Raw genomic sequence first — 18,696 nt, 5'->3', positions numbered from 1 at the left:
ACACTCTTGAACAAAGCTTACCTCAGTAGAGCAATTCCTCCTAGCTCTTATAAATTCCCCAAGTGGGACTGATCTATTTAATTGTGTGTGCTGGGTGACAACTAGTCCCCAGCAGTACCGAATTTCCAGCATATTCCTTCCAATAAGTACGGGTGGATATGGTCCCACCTGAGGAATTGCCCTCCAAATATGCAAAAAATTGATGTCACATATGTTGAAGTCACATCTAAAATCTAAGTTCAGATTATTTTTGTTAAGATACAAATTAAAAAGAAATGTCTTCCGGGGTACCCTCCGTCTATAAAGTGACCAAACCATTCTATATATCTGATAACAGGGTTTTTGGGAGAGAAAAGACACTGTTCCTCCCACCACCCTAAATATAAATTAGCTGGGGAGGGGGAAAATTTTGCCCCCAGGGAGCCACCTCTAAATTGAAGATAAAAGATGTTATCAAAAGAAAAAGTTGTGTCTTAACAAGAAATCCACTGTCATCAAAATAAACTCTATGAGTTCCACACTGTAAGTGCTATAATGTTGGAGATGAAACCTGAGGACATCAAGAGCTAATTCATGGGGAATACAATAATATATAATGCCTTCACATCCATAGTAATCTAAATAGAAATATCATTCAAAGTCATATTCTTAGTGCTAGCTAGAACAGCAGAAGTATACTTTATATGACCCGGTAACCTTAATACATGCGGTTGCAAATATTGGTCGATCCAGTGACCCAGTCTCAAAAAGTGAACTTATCCCAGCAACAATGGAACGTCCCTGAATTATAGGGGTATTTTTGTGTAGTTTAGGTAAATGATGAAAGATTGGGACCACTGGATCATGGACCAACAAGTACTCATCTGTCTTAAGGGACATAACTCTCATTTCCACACCTGTATCAAGAATTTGTGATAGATGCTGTTGAAATAAGGGGGTCGGATTGGCAGTCAGAGTGCAATAAGTTGTTGCATCCATTAATTGACACAATGCTTCTTTCTTATAATCTTCCGCACTTATGACTACCACTGAACCACCCTTATCAGCTTGCCTAATCACTTCTGTTGCGAGTTTTAAGAGTTTTTAATGCCAGCCTTTCAGCTTTAGTTAGATTATCAGGTTGAAGTTTTCTCTACTTTTTCATTGAGGGCAATAAGATCTTATTCTACTAGTAATTGAAACATTTCTATAGCAGTGCTTCATGTATGCACTGTATAGAAATATCTGTCACCAACTATCTCTATCTCTCTGACATTTCTTGCTATAAGATCTTTGTTTGTTCTGGGATCTTGGTCTTGATCTATACATGTTGAATACATGTTGAATGATTTTATCTGTTTTTTTTAATGTTTTTTTAAATTATAGAATTTGTGTCTATTAAAATGTAACATTTTTTCTTTCATGTATATTATTTTTGTGTATTATCATATATATCTTTTTATATATTTGTGTGACAAGTTTCCATTCCTAGAGAGACTCTTTGAAGCAGTGGTTCTCATTTCCTGCTAATTATACTAATTAACGAATGGGAGTGGTCACAGTTACTTCATTTTTATGCATATATCTGTGTTGTTAATGTTGGTAACTATGCTGTGAACAAGGCTACTAGCCGAAACATGTCAGCAGTTACCCTGTAACTTGATTTTATCTGAATAAAGAATATGGATGGATTACAGAGTGCCGGTTCTTCCAATTTATCTTTATTCAATTGTTGTGACGAGTAGGAGGTCGTCTGAACCTAAGCACCTGAAGTGGAGTTACCAGTGATCAACTACTACATTAGAGGTTCTCAGAGTCAGAGCAGTGCTTTTTGTGTGTTTGCAGATTATCACTTGGCACCCTGGACATACATAGTCTAATCTATAAAAATGTACTTGTATGTTGTATATTGTTACCTCACTAATTTACAACATTTGGCATGAATAAACATTTATTGGTGTTCCAAACAAAACAGAATAAAGGTTATGAGTAAGATTAAAGTACATTAAATGGAACAGGAGATTTATACATTATTCTCTTTTCATTTCAAGGATCCAATAAGTGTGAGTTAAATTGTATACCCAAAGGAGAGAATTTTTACTATAGGCACAAGAATGCTGTTCTTGATGGAACCCCATGTGAGCCAGGCAGAAGAGACATCTGTGTAGAGGGAGTGTGTAAGGTAAGTTATATAAAATTCTATTATATTAAGGAGCATATGTAGTGGTTTGGGGTTTATAACTTATTTCCTTTTTTTTTTTTGTAAAATATTAATAAGGGAAGAATTACTTTTTAATTATGTATCGACTGTTTCATTTGTTAATAGGCCAGCTATTGACCGTTCTATCTAAAAATGATTTCTTTATTTGCTTTTTTTTGTTTTTGACATCTTGAATTTGGATGTTTGATAATTTAGACTGTTGGTTGTGACAATGTTCTGGATTCATCTAAAAAAGAGGATCGGTGCTTAGTGTGTGGAGGAGATGGTAGCACCTGCTATGAGGTCAAAGGATCTTATGATGCACCTACATTATCAAAAGGTATGTTCTTTAGGTCTTTCTATTGCTCTTTTATCCTACATAAACTCCATGTAAAGTCAACATTATTAAATAATTTCTTTAAAAAACTATGTATACAGTATATCATTTTAGTAATGTCTAATGTTTAGTTTATTGCTATAACGAATATTATCATGCCATTTTTCACTGTTGTCAGTATAGCAGGTTTCTATCATGGGATAGCAGACCACCACTGCCTTTACTCATACTACATCATACAATTGAAAAAAAGACCAGAACACAATAAATGGCATTGAAAAGGCTGTGGCACTTTATTGGTATTTAGCAAAAATTGTAAACTCAAATCCTCAAATGACTTATTGATAGAAAAATACAAATCATTTCAATAATAACATAACAAATAACTCAGTTATGAGACCTTGAGCTTAACTTTACAGCAATTACACCTCCCCTTGGAATATCAAGGTGGCAGAAACCTCATAAAGTACCAGCAATGGGTGGGGGGAGGGAGCTTCTTTACATACAGGAGGTCTGGTGTAAGGAAACCCCAATTCCCACAGAACTTTATATAAAGTCAGGTAAATTCCGGAATATCCCAGCACATTCCAAGAATTCCTATTGGCTGGAATTCAGGCTGCAGAAATCTCCACATTTTCCTAAAGGGGAAATGCCCCGAAAATTGTTTAACCGCATCAGCCCCGGAAGATTTTACCCCCTTCCTGACCAGAGCACTTTTTGCGATTCGGCACTGCGTCGCTTTAACTGACAATTGTGCGGATTGTACGACGTTGCACCCAAACAAAATTGATGTCCTTTTATCCCCACAAATAGAGCTTTCTTTTGGTGGTATTTGATCACCTCTGTGGTTTTTATTTTTTGCACTATAAACAAAAAAAGAGGGACAATTTAAAAAAAAAAAGCAATATTTTTTTACTTTTTGCTAGAATAAATATCCCCCAAAAATGTATAAAAAACAATTTTTTTCCTCAATTTAGGCCGATATGTATGTTATAGTGTCTACAAAATAGGGGATAGTTTTATAACATTTTTATTAATAAATTTTTTTATTAGTAATGGCGGTGATCTACGATTTAATATCGGGACTGCACTTTTGACACTGTTTTGGGACCATTGTCATTTATACATCGATCAGTGCTATAAAAATGCACTGATTACTGTGTAAATGACACTGGCAGGGAAATGGTTAACCACTAGGGGGCGGTGAAGGGGTTAAGTGTGTCCTAGGGAGTGATTCTAACTGTGGGGGGATGGGTTTTCACTCACACGACAGTGATCACTGCTCCCGATGACAGGGAGCGGTGGTCTCTGTCATGTCACAAGGCAGAACGAGGAAATGCCTTGTTTACATAGTCTGCTAGCCCTGCCATTTAAAGGGGACGTTCAGGTACGCCCATTTGCCCACCACTGCCATTGTGCCTACGTATATCGGCGTGCAGCGGTCGGCAAGTGGTTAAACAATTTACATATTTTTTTTTTTTAACAAACTAACTCAGTCAAACAGGGGGCGGTCGTTAACCCATACAGGTGGGCCCAAAGAATTGTGCCCATATTTTTATATTGCAACATACATCTTCAAGGTAAAAAGGTGCACCTGTGCCCATAAAAACAAAGGAAAAAAGACAGAATCACACAATACTGTGTAGGCATTGTCCACCATAGAAAGACAAAACAGAAAAAAAGCAGCGTTGCTCTAATGGTAGTAGATTGAGTAAAAACACAGCTTTAATAATGTTTAAAATGTGCACTCACATTTGAGTAATAAAAACAGGCATGGATTAGTTCTCCTGAACATCGTGGAGTCTCATCTGGTTCCAGCTGGGCTGTGGTAGGGTCAGACCCCGGCCACTTCCGGTGACATCTGTAGCTCCGTGGTGTGGGGATTCCCTCAGCCAGCGCGTCAGCAGGTACGTAGGATGGTGACCTCAGATGCTGGAGAGCGGGGGGCGTGGCTGTAGCGCTCGCGTTCGAGGCATGCGTGCTCCTTCATCAGGCGTGGAGATCAGCCATGATTAGTGCTGGTTATATAGGGAGAGAGGAGGGGAGGGGAAGGGGCGGTGTACAAACTGATTGGCAAGGCAGCGTTGGTGCGTGTCTAACACACTCCAGCAGAAACAGTTGTGGGAAGGTGAAAAGATGAAGAGATAATGTCGCCCGTAGGTATATGTGTGAGCCGCGAGAATAAATAGAAAAAACGGGGGGTTAGAGACTGGTAAAAAATAAATAAATAAATAAATAAAAAATATATAATATAAAATATAAAAATTAAAAAAAGGTAAAAAATATATACAAAATAATTAAAAAATATATATATATATAAAGGAATTAAAAAACATTAATATAAAAATTATAAGGTAAACCGTGAAATGAGTATAAGATGAGTATAAAAATAAAAATAAAGGAATGAATGGGACGAATGTAAATTATATGGCCCATATACATATACAGTGCACACTAGCATCTGTGTATGTATATATGCGTGTGCACGGAATATTACATGTAAATTGTAGTAGTAATGATAATGGACAGTATTGATGCTGGTGGGTGAGAGCGGGGAGTATTGGAACAGAAGTATACTAGCAGGGTAGTGTTAGCGGAGTAGCCTGAGTGGATGGGGTTGCTGAGGAAGAAGTATGTAATGTGATGGGAAAGGGGGGGCAAAATACCGCAATACTGGAGGAAGGAATGGGACTGACATACATAAAAGGTAATGTAATAAAAGGAATATGCAGGTAGGCTATGAAGAAAAAGGAAAAAAGGGAGAGGGGGGGCGCGGGAGGGGAAGGTGTATTACAGTGATATGTTCATGTCATTTGTAGTAGAAGATAGGGTGGGGGGAAGAGGCTGGAAGTAGTACGGTTGTGTTTAGGGTGTTTAGAGGATGGAATGAGTTTCGATCTCTTCGTTTAAACCTCCCGGCTTAAGGCAGTCCAGAGTATATATCCAGAAGGTCTCTCTCTCACATAGACGTTTGATGTGTTCAGCTCGAGGAAGATTGTCTGGGATGGTGTCAGGAGACGCAGGTCGCCTCCGTTCGCCGGGCTGCGGGGCACATGCGCAGCGGACTAGTGTTGAGACGTGCATCCGTTCGCGGCCCGATGGTGCGGCGCGCGCGGGTGCACGGCGGTCCCCGTGTGTGCGCCGTCGCCCGTGCGGGTGTCCGGTAGCGCGTCACACTGACGCGCTCGCCGAGAGGTTACTTTAGACGACTCCAGCGCCCAGTCGGGTTGCTGGTTTGTTGTCAGCTGCTCTTGTGAATCTGAATCCTGATATTCCTTGTTCCTGTCTGCCTGATGCCCTAACCACTGCCTGTCATAAGGATTACTCTGCCTGTCTGCCTGATACCCTGACCACTGCCTGTCATAAGGATTACTCTGCCTGTCTGCCTGATACCCTGACCACTGCCTGTCTGCCTGATACCCTGACCACTGCCTGTCATAAGGATTACTCTGCCTGTCTGCCTGATACCCTGACCACTGCCTGTCTTAAGGATTACTCTGCCTGTCTGCCTGATACCCCTGACCTCTGCTTGCTAAAGAGCCACTCTACCTGCCTGCCTGATACCTCTGACCTTTGCTAGTTTAAGGATTGCTCCGCCTGCCTGACTCCTCGGTCCTGACCTCTGCCTGCCCTACGGACTTCCTGTTCTCAGATTCCCGGTCCTGCATGGTACCCACTGATGCCTTCCAATACTTATTGGGACTCCTAGTCAATCTTCCTAGATCCTGCAGCTACCGGAAGCCCGTGCCTCCGCGTGCCTCCGATCCCCTGTATCACCCTCGGGGGTTCGGGTGCGCGTGGTCGTAAGGGCGAGCCGCTCTCGGCATCTTGGCCTCGGTGAGTATTTGCCGTGACAGATGGCCTCTATAATCCAGACTCGTAGGCCGTTAGTGGAGCCTTGGTGAAATTCCATGAAATGTCTTGGGATCGTCAGGTTCTTGTTATCTTCAATAGAACGTCTGTGTTCTCCAAATCTCTTACGTAATGTCCTGGTGGTACGGCCTACATAAAGTAGGTTGCATGGGCACGAGAGGCAGTATACCACAAATTCAGTGGAACAATTGAAAAATTGACCAAGTTGATATGTTTTCTCCTTTGTGGTGAAATGTTTTTGTTTGTGCTGTATGAATTTGCAGGTTAGGCAATTAAGCTTGCGGCATTGGTACATGCCCTTGACATCGAGAAAGGTAGGTATGACAGTTGGTTGAGATCTACGGGTTTTTAATTTGCTTGGAGCTATTTTTCCTTTTAGATTTTTGGCTCTTCTGAATGTAATTTTAGGCTTGTCATCAAGACTATTTTTGAGATGAGGGTCTTCTAATAGTATGCCCCAATGTTTCTGGAGGATGTGTTCCATTTTTCTGTGTTGAGTATGGAATTGGGTGATGAATCTAGGTGCTTGGGATAACGAGATTAACAAGGTTGTTGATTGTTGGATGTCGGTACTTCGCTCAGAAAGTGGTTATAGGCTTCCTCCACTAGGGGGGCAGGATAGCCTTTTTTGGAGAACTTTTTCTTGAATAAACTGCTTTGCTCGATGTAGTCTTCCATCCGGGTGCAGTTTTGTTTCAAATGGCAGAATTTACTTTTTGGTATGTTGGTAATCCGTCTAGGGTGGTGACAGCTATAAAAATGGAGGTAAGAGTTGCCTGCAGTGGGTTTCATATAGGTTTTGACATGGATGTGGTCGTCCGAGTGGCTTAGTTCTAGGTCCAGGAAGGCAAGGGTGTCTGGGTCGCAAACTGAAGTAAATGATAGGCCTAAGTCATTGGTATTGCAGTAAGCCACAAAATCGTCAACTCGAGATCGAGTGCCGTCCCAGATGATGATTATGTCGTCTATATATCTTCCAAAAAATACGATATGCTCAGAGTAGGGGTTGTTGTTCCAGATTGAGCGTTGCTCCCAGAACCCCATCGTCAGGTTGGCATTACTGGGGGCAAAGTTGGCACCCATGGCTGTGCTTTGAGTTTGTAAGTAATATTGGTTTTCGAAAGAAAAATAATTGTGGTTAAGGCAGAATTTTGTGGATTCTATAATGAATTCTGCCTGTCTGAAGTTGATTTGGGGATCTTGAGAAAGAAAATACTCTATTGCTTCTAGCCCAATTTTGTGTGGGATTGATGTATAGAGCGAGCAGACATCGAGTGAGAGCCATAAATAGGTGGATTCCCAACGGTAGTTGCTTAAGGTGTTGAGTAAGTGGGTGCCATCACAGATGTATGCCGGTAGGTTCTGGGCCAGTGGTTGCAGGAAATGATCGATGTACATGGAGAAGGGGTTAGTGATACTGCCCAGAGGAGCCACTATGGGACGTCCAGGAGGCTCAGTCAGGCTTTTGTGGATTTTGGGAAGGTTCTAGAAATAGGGAGTATTGTAGTTATCCGTTTAAGGAATGCAGATTCGGTTTTTGTGATGATACCATCTGTCGTTGTTTTGGATGACAATTCCACCTCCTTTGCCAGATGTTTTTATGATGAAGTCTGTGTTGTGGGTAAGGGCCTTGAGGCATGCCCTTTCTGATACTGAAAGATTATGATTATGTGTAGAGGTTGGAGCCCGGTTACACAAGCGTTTGATTTCGGAAAAAATACTTGGTAGAAACTCTGTAAATATGGACCTTTGACATGGGTGGGGTTGAAGATTGATTTGGGGCGGAAGGGGTTGTGCTGAATGGGTGGGGAGGTGGGGTGATGTTCAGTAAGATATGATGAATAGATATACGTATCACCATCTCCGGTGTACAGATCCTCAAGGAGAGCTAGGCAGGAGGCATCCAGTGCGTGGTCAAAGGTGGGGTCATTATGGGATTCCTCGGATGCGTTGGCTATGGTGGGATTACTTGAGGCTTTAATATTAAAAAACCTTTTGACAGTCAGGTCACGGATGAATTTGTTGAAGTCTCTAAACAGAGTGAAGGCATTTGGACTAGCTGAGGGGGCAAAATTGAGGCCTTTGCTCAATAGTGACTTATCTTCATGACTAAGGGTTAGTGAGGATAAGTTGTAGATTTTTATTGTTTGGCTAGTTTTCCCTTTCTCTTTGTGTCTTCGTCTCCCCCCTCATCTGCCTCTTCTTCTAATTTTCTTTTTTGTGCAGGTGGGGGGGTTTTGGCTAAAAAAGGAGGCTCAGGAGTGGGTGAAGAGGCCAAAATGTCTGAGCTGTGTGAGTTAGCCTGCATGGTAAACGGGAATCTCAACACAGCAGTGTCCATGGTTTCTGGGGGAGAAGGATTACATGGAGTGGTGGAAGTGACTGAGCGATTTTTGGTTGACTGGGTTTCAATGGAAGGCATTACAATATTGGTGGTATTTTCACGTTTGCGGTTTCCATGTCTTTTTGCTTGGGTTTGGTGGTTGAGGGATGAAGTTGTGTCTGTGGAGATAGATGTGGCCAGGTCTTCTGTGCGTTCATGTGGTTGATGTTGAGTGCTCTATTAGATGGTTGAGTAGAGCGTGGCCCATGGTGGTTATGAGGCCTGGGACGTGTGTATGTGGGTAGGGCTTGTCGCCCGGGGGGGTTGGTGGAGGGGAGTAAAGGAGGTATGTTTGGTATTTTGGGGGGTTTCCAGTTGAATACTTTAGATGACGTATAGTCATCAATATACTGCCTCATTTTTTTCAATTTGGTTTGAATTAATAGGTCCTCATCTTTTTTGGTATTTTTCTTTAAGATGTGGAGCCAGGTCACGGGGAGTTGATTAATCTAATTTCTGAGCGATTGAATGTATGTTTTAACCTTCTCTCTTATGCCCTGTACACACGGTCGGACATTGATCGGACATTCCGACAACAAAATCCATGGATTTTTTCCAACGGATGTTGGCTTAAACTTGTCTTGCATACACACAGTCACACAAAGTTGTCGGAAAATCCGATCGTTCTGAACACGGTGATGTAAAACAAGTACCTCGGGACTATAAACGGGGCAGTAACCAATAGCTTTCATTTCTTAATTTATTCTGAGCATGCGTGGCACTTTGTTCGTCGGATTTGTGTACACACGATCGGAATTTCCGACAACGGATTTTGTTGTCGGAAAATTTTATAGCAAGCTCTCATACTTTGTGTGTCGGAAATTCCTATGGAAAATGTGTGATGGAGCCTACACACAGTCGGAATTTCCAACAACAAGGTCCTATCACACATTTTCCATCGGAAAATCCTATCGTGTGTACAGGGCATTAGTGTTGCAAGTTTTTCTTCTCTTTGTAATATTATGATGTCTATCCATTTTTTCGAGCAGAAGTCTGACACGTATTCCCACTCTTTTTTTCATTCTGGTGTGAGGAAAGAGCATCTATGTTTGATTCTGAGGCCTCTAGGGGTGATTTTAGAGAGCCGGTATCTTTGCAGAAAAAACTTGTCCCACCATTGGTGGTTGAGGGATATAATAGTATCTTCTATTTTTCTGAACATGGTGCAAAATTTTCCATATGATGCTTGTTTGATAGTGGCTAGGTTATCAAACAGATCGGTTGGAAAAAGGGAATAAAGGTATTCCAGGTAATCATGTCTGACTTCCTCTAGGGCTAGGATTAATTCCATGGTTATAATGTGTGGGGAAGGGTTGTGGAATAAGGGGCAAGGCAAAAAAAAAAAAAATATATATATATATATATATATATATATATATATACAATGGTAAAAGTACAAGAGCTGGTTACACAATACGGTAAAGGTGGTTGATGTGATCATATGACATAGATATATATAGAGAGACCAACGCTGGAAAGGAAAACCACATCAAGGTTAGATGGTATATGGCATGAAGAAATATAATTAGAAGATTATTTGTAGGGGTATTAAACGGTAAATGAAGGTAGGGGTGTATTACAGAGGGTGGGCTTTACAGTGCTCCATGTACAGCAGCTCAACATAAGCTTCAGGCAGTAATACAGAAATAGAGGGGGAATAGAGCGCTGACAGGTGCTGCTGTAGAGCAGGTATGGGGCAGTGGTGTTAAACAGGAAAGGAGGCAATAAAGTATATCCAGGGGGTAACAAACAGTTAAAAACAGTCTTAACATATATGGCAAACGGCAGCCAGCTTCTCAGAGTAGAAGGGACTCTGTGGTATGAGAAAGACAAAACAGAAAAAAAGCAGCGCTGCTCTAAGGGTAGTAGATTGAGTAAAAACACAGCTTTAATAATGTGCCCACCATAGGCAGTGGCTAGTATTCCACAGCAGGTATACACAAGGAGGATAAAAGTTCCATAAAGCAAAAGAATACTTGATCCTCCAGCTCCAAAAATGGAGGGAATTCAATAGAGAACAACAAAAAAAAACATACAGATTTTGTGTGGTAAAAAATGTCTAATAATGAAAACAGATAAGCAACTCACAAACATCAATTGAGGGTGCAGCGTTTCTTAGCCCAGTCAGGGGATGGGCCCTGTTGGAGATCTTAGCGTGGGACCTGTCTAAGGAGTTACTGTTTGACAGTCTCAAGATCTCTATCTAGCCCCACCATTGAACACGGTGTGCAGCCTGCAAGCTGACTTTACTACACTGGCCTCAGAAATGCTTCTCCCCTAGTGATGTTTGGAGTTGCTTTTTTGATTACTATTAAACATACTGGTTTTATTTCATATCTGTGTGCCCTTTTTCTTGTTCCTTATTGGTGTCTGGTCTGAGGCTATGGACATTAAACATAGTTACATATAGTTACATAATAGGTGAGGTTGAAAAAAGTCCATCAAGTCCAACCAATGTGTGTGATTATATGTCAGTATTACATTGTGTATATACCTGTATGTTGCGGTTGTTCAGGTGCTTACCTAATAGTTTCTTGAAACTATTGATGTCCCTCGCTGAAACCACCGCCTGTGGAATGGAATTCCACATCCTTGCCGCCTTTACAGTAAAGAACCCTCTACGCAGTTTAAGTTTAAACCTCTTTTCTTCTAATTTTAATGAGTGGCCACACGTCTTATTAAACTCCCTTCCGTGAAAAAGTTTTATCCCTATTGTGGGGTCACCAGTATGGTATTTGTAAATTGAAATCATATCCCTTCTCAAGCATCTCTTCTCCAGAGAGAATAAGTTAAGTGCTCGCAACCTTTCTTCATAACTAATATCCTCCAGACCCTTTATTAGCTTTGTTGCCCTTCTCTTTACTCGCTCCATTCCAGTAAATCCTTCCTGAGGACTGGTGGCAAGAACTGGACATCATACTCCAAGTTGAGGCTGGACCAGAGTCTTGTAGAGTGGGAGAATTATCACTTTATCTCTGGAGTTAATCCCCTTTTTAATGCATGCCAATATTCTGCTTGCTTTGTTAGCAGCAGCTTGGCATTGCATGCCATTGCTGAGCCCATCATCTACTAGGACCCCTAGGACCTTTTCTATCCTTGATTCCCCCAGAGGTTCTTCCCCTAGTGAGTAGATTGCATTCATTTTTTGCCACCCAAATGCATTATTTTATATTTTTATACCTTAAACCTCATTTGCCATGTAGTTGCCTGCCCCATTAATTTGTTCAGATCTTCTTGCAAGGTTTCCACATCCTGCGAAGAAGTTATTGCCCTGCTTAGCTTAGTATCATCCGCAAATACAGAGATTGAACTGTTTAACCCATCCTCCAGGTCGTTTATGAACAAATTAAATAGGATTGGTCCCAGCACTGAACCCTGAGCTACCCCACTTCCCACCCCTGACCATTCCGAGTACTCCCCATTTATCACCACCCTTTGAACTCGCCCTTGTAGCCGGTTTTCAATCCATGTACTTACACTATGATCCACTCCAACGGACCTTACTTTGTACAGTACATGTTTATGGGGAACTGTGTCAAATGCTTTTGCAAAATCCAGATACACCACGTCTACGGGCCTTCCTTTATCTAGATGGCAGCTCACCTCCTAATAGATTAATAGACTGGTTTGGCAAGAACGATTCTTCATGAATCCATGCCGATTACTGCTATTGATACCTTTTTCATTACTAAAATCCTGTATATAGTCCCTTAGCATCCCCTCCAAGAGCTTGCATACTATTGATGTAAGGCTAACTGGTCTGTAATTCCCAGGGATGTATTTTGGCCCTTTTTTGAATATTGGTGCTACATTGGCTTTTCTCCAATCAGCTGGTACCATTCCAGTTAGTAGACTGTCAGAAAAAATTAGGAACATTGGTCTGGCAATTACTTGACTGAGTTCCCTAAGTACCCTCGGGTGCAAGCCATCTGGTCCCGGTGATTTCTTAATGTTAAGTTTCCCAAGTCTATTTATAATTCTGTTCTCTGTTAGCCATGGGGATGCTTCCTGTGATGTGTCATGAGGATAAACACTGCAGTTTTGGTTACTGAAGCCTCCTGATTCCCTCGCGAAGACTCAGGAGAAGAATAAATTCAATACCTTCGCCATTTCCCCATCCTTTGTAATTAGATGTCCTTCCTCATTTTTATGGGGCCAATATGGTCTGTCCTCCCTTTTTTACAGTTTGTATACTTAAAGAATTTCTTGGGATTTTTTTTTGCTCTCCTCCGCTATGTGTCTTAGTCGCCCTAATTGCACCCTTACATTTCCTGTTGCATTCTTTGTAAAATCTGAATGCTGATGATGATCCCTCAGCTTTGTATTTTTTGAAGGCCTTCTCCTTTGCTTTTATATGCATTTTTACATTGGAGTTAAGCCATCCTTGACTTTTGTTCGCTCTTTTAAATTTATTTCCCAATGGGATGTACTGGCTAATGCCCTTATTTAATATGCCCATTTCCCCATCCTTTGTAACTAGATGTCCTTCCTCATTTTTTATGGGGCCAATATGGTCTGTCCTCCCTTTTTTACAGTTTGTATACTTAAAGAATTTCTTGGGATTTTTTTTTGCTCTCCCCCGTTATGTGTCTTAGCCGCCATAATTGCACCCTTACATTTCTTGTTGCATTCTTTGTAAAATCTAAATGCTGATGATGATCCCTCAGCCTTGCATTTTTTTAAGGCCTTCTCCTTTGCTTTTATATGCATTTTTACATTGGAGTTAAGCCATCCAGGACTTTTGTTCGCTCTTTTAAATTTATTTCCCAATGGGATGCACTGGCTAATGCCCTTATTTAATATGTTCTTAAAACAAACCCATCTCTCCTCCGTGTTCTTTGTTCCTAAGATTTTATCCCAATTTATATCTTCTAGCAAGGTTCGTAGTTTAGGGAAGTTGGCTCTTTTGAAATTCAGAGTCTTTGTATTCCCCTTATGTTTCCTATTTGTGTGATTTATACTGAAGCCAATATACCTGTGATCGCTGTTTCCTAAATTGCCCCGTATTTCCACATCCGTGATCAGGTCTGTATTGTTGGTAATCAGTAGATCTAGTAACGCTTTGTTTCTAGTTGGTGCATCTACCATCTGACCCATGAAATTGTCCTGCAAGACATTTAGGAACTGGCGAGCCTTAGACGAATACGTGGTGCCCTCCGCCCAGCCTGCCTGGATAATTAAAATCCCCCATTACGATAACACTTCCCATCCTTGCTGCTAACCCAAATTGTGATAGGAGGTCCGTCTCCCCCTCCTCCCTCAGGTTGGGGGCCTATAGCATTCTCCCAGTATTATTTTCCCCTCAGCTTCATCCCTTTGGAGCTCTACCCATAAGGATTCCACCTCCTCCCTAGCTCCCTTATTGATGTCATCTCTCTCATTCACTTATACATTATTCCTGATATATAGGCATACCCCTCCCCCTTTTTACCCTCTCTATCCCGATAAAGGGAATGCCCTTGAATGGCTGCCAGCCAATCATGAGAGCTGTTACACCAGGTCTCTGAAATTCCCACAAACTCTAAATCCTCTTCGTACAACGGTATCTCTAGTTCACCCATTTTGCCGCCAGGCTCCTGGCATTGGTGAACATGCCACGTAGTTTAGACCAGTCGCATACTGTCCTCCTATCGGGTGTTCCGAGATTGCAAATAGGACTTGTTACTATATTTACCTCGGGTTTATGTGCTTTAGTCAACCTACCACTAGTTCCCCCAATACTACCCTCTGGAATATGTTCCGCGCTGACTATCTCTACCTCTGGACCCTCCTCCCCATCGCCTAGTTTAAAAACCCCTCTAACTTTTCGCCATCTTCACTCCCAGCACATCTGCACCCTCCTCATTTAGGTGCAGTCCATCCCTTCTATAGAACTGGTGACCGACTGAGAAGTCGGCCCAGTTCTCCAGGAACCCAAACCCCTCCTTACTACACCAGCTCCTCAGCCACTTGTTTACTTCCCTAATCTCCCTCTGCCTTTCTGGTGCAGTTCAAGGTACCGGTAGTATTCCTGAGAATACTACCTTGGAGGTCCTTTTCCTCAATTTAGCTCCTAAGTCCCTAAAATCGTTCTTTAGGACACTCCATCTGCCTCTGACTTTGTTATTGGTGCCAAGTGCACCATGACAGCCGGGTCTTCCCCAGCCCCTCCCAGTAATCTGTCCACCAGATCCATGATGTGCCGAACACAAGCGCCTGGTAGACAGCATACAGTTCAGCACTTCAGGTCTTTGTCACAGATTGCCCTCTCTGCCCTTCTAAGAATTGAGTCCCCTACCACCAGAATCTGTCTATCCTTTCCCTTCGCTTCCCCCCCCCCCCACTCTCACTGGAGGAGTCTCCTGGCTTCTAGGCGAGTCCCTCAGCTCGAGCAGTGCTGGTCCCTGACCAGTTTCACCAATGTCACTCAGTGGAGCGTACTTATTGGGATGCTCCAGCCCAAGATCAGCCTCCCTGGTACTTCCCCCTCTATCCTTCCTAACTGTCACAAATCCAGTAGTCTATCCAGTTTAACCAACAACAACCAACCAACTACAGTGTGCTGGGAATGGGATTACATATGTAATGTACAAAGTGCAGGAGCCAGGTGTGTATAATGTACAGAGTGTAGGAATCAGTGATGGGTAATGCACAGAGTGCTGGGGTCAGGTGTATGTAACATGCACAGTGCAGGTGTCAAGTATGTAGAACCCACCGCACAGCACACCCCATGATTTTTTTCATCACCACCCACTTATACATAGCACATACAAACATTCACCCACCTGGTGGCATGGCTGACTGTCCCTTTAGCCTCTTCAGTTCCCTCTTTCTTTGCTCCTGTCCACAGAAAAGCCTGGGGTGGCAGCAGTGTACATTGTTTATGACCCTTTTCTCTGAAATGTATTTTGACCATGCAAACTCTATATCAGACTGGAACTAAGGATGAACTAAAACCACGTTTTACTTCCTGTATTTCTTTTTTACAACAGGTAAGGGATTAAAACATAACAATCATTTCTGGGAACTTGTTTAAAATTTTGCTCTGGTTGCCGGTTCATTGACAGAATCGTTTACATCTCAGGGATTCCAATTGCAGAGATGTAAACAATGCGTTGCAATGAGCAACATCATTATGTATGCTGGGCTCTTTATGACTGGCTGCCGGGATGGGAGAGAGATGAGGAGCTGTGTGGGTGCTATATTATATCTTTGTGATCTTAGTATATAATATGTTTTAAAGCAGTTTAGTGTTTAATGGGTTTGACACTTAAAATTAAAATGATCATTATGTCATATTTTGAAAAACACATATATATTATAGACATCCCAACCTGCCAAAACTAATTTCAGGGAGGTGGCAAACCCATTTCAGGGAGGTGGCGCTGCGCGGCGTTTCGCGCAACCCCCCCACCATTAGTGGATGATCAGGAGATGATCAGAGACTGCAGACATACTACAGGTGATAAAAATATATAAACCTCGCGCCAAAAATTATTGTGAATTTTTAAATAAAAGCTGCTATCCCCCAAACTAGATGTGAATTCTAGTGCAAATGAGAAATGTATGTGGTGGGGGGTGCTAGGTCTGAGTTGATAATTTGCTGTTACATGATAAATATAATGCCCCAAAAAAATTAATTTAAATATGTATAAATATCAATGTGCCATACAAAAATGCTAAATACAAATATAAACTACCGGTACATAGAAATAGTGCATATACCAAAGGAATTACAACCATGCAATCCCTGCATGTCTTAAAGAATAATGTACTTGTGGAAATACATATGAAAATCCCAATAGAAAAGTCCAAGTGCAATTTAAAAAAAACCCAAACAACTCAAATGAGTGAATCTTCCGCTGTGTAGATGAGCAACCTTCACCAGCTGTGTTGTACACCCAAAGCGTGCACTTCACCACCAGCCACCGACAACCAGAGGAACCAGAATCGTGGATGAGATTGCGTAACCAGGCACGCCTCGACGTACGTTTCATTTCCCGTCTTCAGGACGCCTCCTGAAGACGGGAAATGAAACGTACGTCGAGGTGTGCCTGGTTACGCAATCTCATCCACAATTTCGGTTCCTCTGGTTGTCGGCAGCTGGTGGTGAAGCGCACGCCAGCTACCACGTGCAGAGCGGAGCTTCCAGTCCCATATGAGCAGAACAGCCTCAGTGCCGGGCGAGGGAACTTTTAAATGTAAGCAGCCATTTTGCTTTTGTTTTTAATCGTTTTTACAATAAACAGGATTACACTATTCTAGTTCTTCTTGTATCCTTCTACATATTTCCCGATATCCTACTGGGGGAGAGGAAAAGGTTACCCACACGGCTTATCCATTCCATTGCAGCAAGTAATTTCTTGCTAAAGGCTTTATCTGACCTTCTTTTAACTAATAAGGTCAACAACTTCTGGTAAGCGGACATCCACTTACAGAGCACTTTGGGTGTACAACACAGCTGGTGAAGGTTGCTCATCTACACATCGGAAGATTCACTCATTTGAGTTGTTTGTTTGTTTTTTAAATTGCACTTGGACTTTTCTATTGGGATTTTCATATGTATTTCCACAAGTACATTCTTTTTTAACACATGCAGGGATTGCATGGTTGTAATTCCTTTGGTATATGCATTATTTCTATGTAGTTTATATATGTATTTAGCATTTTTGTATGGCACATTGATATTTATATATATTTAAATTAATTTTTTTTGGGCATGATATTTATCATGTAACATAGCAAATTATCAACTCAGACCTAGCGCCCCCCACCACATACATTTCTCATACTACAGGAGATGATCAGAGACTGCAGATATGATACAGGAGATGATCAGAGACTGCAGACATAGTATAAGAGATGATCAGAGACTACAGACATAATACAGGAAATGATCAGAGACTGCAGACATAATACAGGAGACGATCAGAGATCGCAGACATAGTACAGGAGACGGTCAGAGACTGCAGACATGGTACAGGAGATGATCAGAGACTGCAGACATAGTACAGGAGACTGTCAGTGACTGCAGACATGGTACAGGAGATGGTCAGAGACTGCAGACATAGTAACAATAATACAGGAGATTAGACTCGTTTCACACTGGTGGCATTTTTCAGGCACGTTAGCGTTAAAAATAGCGCCTGAAAAAAGCCTCATCTGCAATCCCAGTGTGAGAGCTCGAATGCTTTCACACTGGAGCAGTGCACTGGCAGGACGTCAAAAAAATTCCTGCAAGTAGCTTCTTTGAGGCACTTTAGGAGCGGTGTTTACACAGTTCATTCACCTGGAGCGGCAAGCTCTTTATTTCTACTATCCTAACACATCCACTTACTGCTTCCATGACTGCTTGGAGGCGGGCTCTTTTATACATACTTGGTGATCCTGCCTAGTGATGCATTGCCTTTGGCGACAGGTATACGATATGATCCAAATCCTCTTTCGCCATTGGTGCAGCCAAATCCACTGGAGGCCCTTCTCAACAGAAAACCGGACACACTAAAACTCAGTTTAGCATCATGACTCACCTCCTTACAGCCACAAAGCAGGTGATCATGAAGGCATGGCTCTCGCAACACCTATCTGCCCCCAAAGTCCAAACTTGAATGCATTGGACCCTAATTAATGAGGAACTAGACTTCTGGGAGCCATGGGTCACATCCTATCTACAGTGCAAATTTGATCAGCGAATTAATGCAATTGTAACAACAGTCTCCACAATACCTTAGAACTTGGGAATAGTGTCAACCCCCATGGTCAGCTCCTCCCACCCTTTTCCCCACCCCCCTACTTTTGACCCCTTACTTGTTTACCCTACTTTTTCATCTTTATTTTCCTTTACCATTCTGTTTATTGGTGGAAGCTGCATATTTAATCCACGTTGCACCACATACCGCCTGCAAAATGCTCAGTGCTAGCCCTTCAATACTGTTTTACAGTTTG

At 42.0% G+C, this 18,696-nt stretch overlaps 1 protein-coding gene across 4 annotated transcripts in view; it reads left to right on the top strand.

Moving 5' to 3' along the window:
- The window catches only part of PAPLN (papilin, proteoglycan like sulfated glycoprotein), a 208,906-nt gene that overhangs the window by 127,554 nt on the left and 62,656 nt on the right, over window positions 1-18,696 (top strand). For all 4 annotated transcript variants that reach the window (XM_073608654.1, XM_073608656.1, XM_073608653.1 and 1 more), the window contains 2 exons: window positions 2,031-2,161; window positions 2,396-2,519. In XM_073608654.1, the coding sequence (XP_073464755.1) occupies window positions 2,031-2,161; window positions 2,396-2,519 (255 nt within the window). The remainder of the gene's footprint in view (window positions 1-2,030; window positions 2,162-2,395; window positions 2,520-18,696) is intronic.

The sequence above is a fragment of the Aquarana catesbeiana genome, linkage group LG13, assembly GCF_042186555.1.
Source record: "Aquarana catesbeiana isolate 2022-GZ linkage group LG13, ASM4218655v1, whole genome shotgun sequence".
NCBI classification, from domain to species: domain Eukaryota; kingdom Metazoa; phylum Chordata; class Amphibia; order Anura; family Ranidae; genus Aquarana; species Aquarana catesbeiana.
Note: the sequence above shows the minus strand (reverse complement) of the source record. Positions and strands in the feature narration are given on the sequence as shown.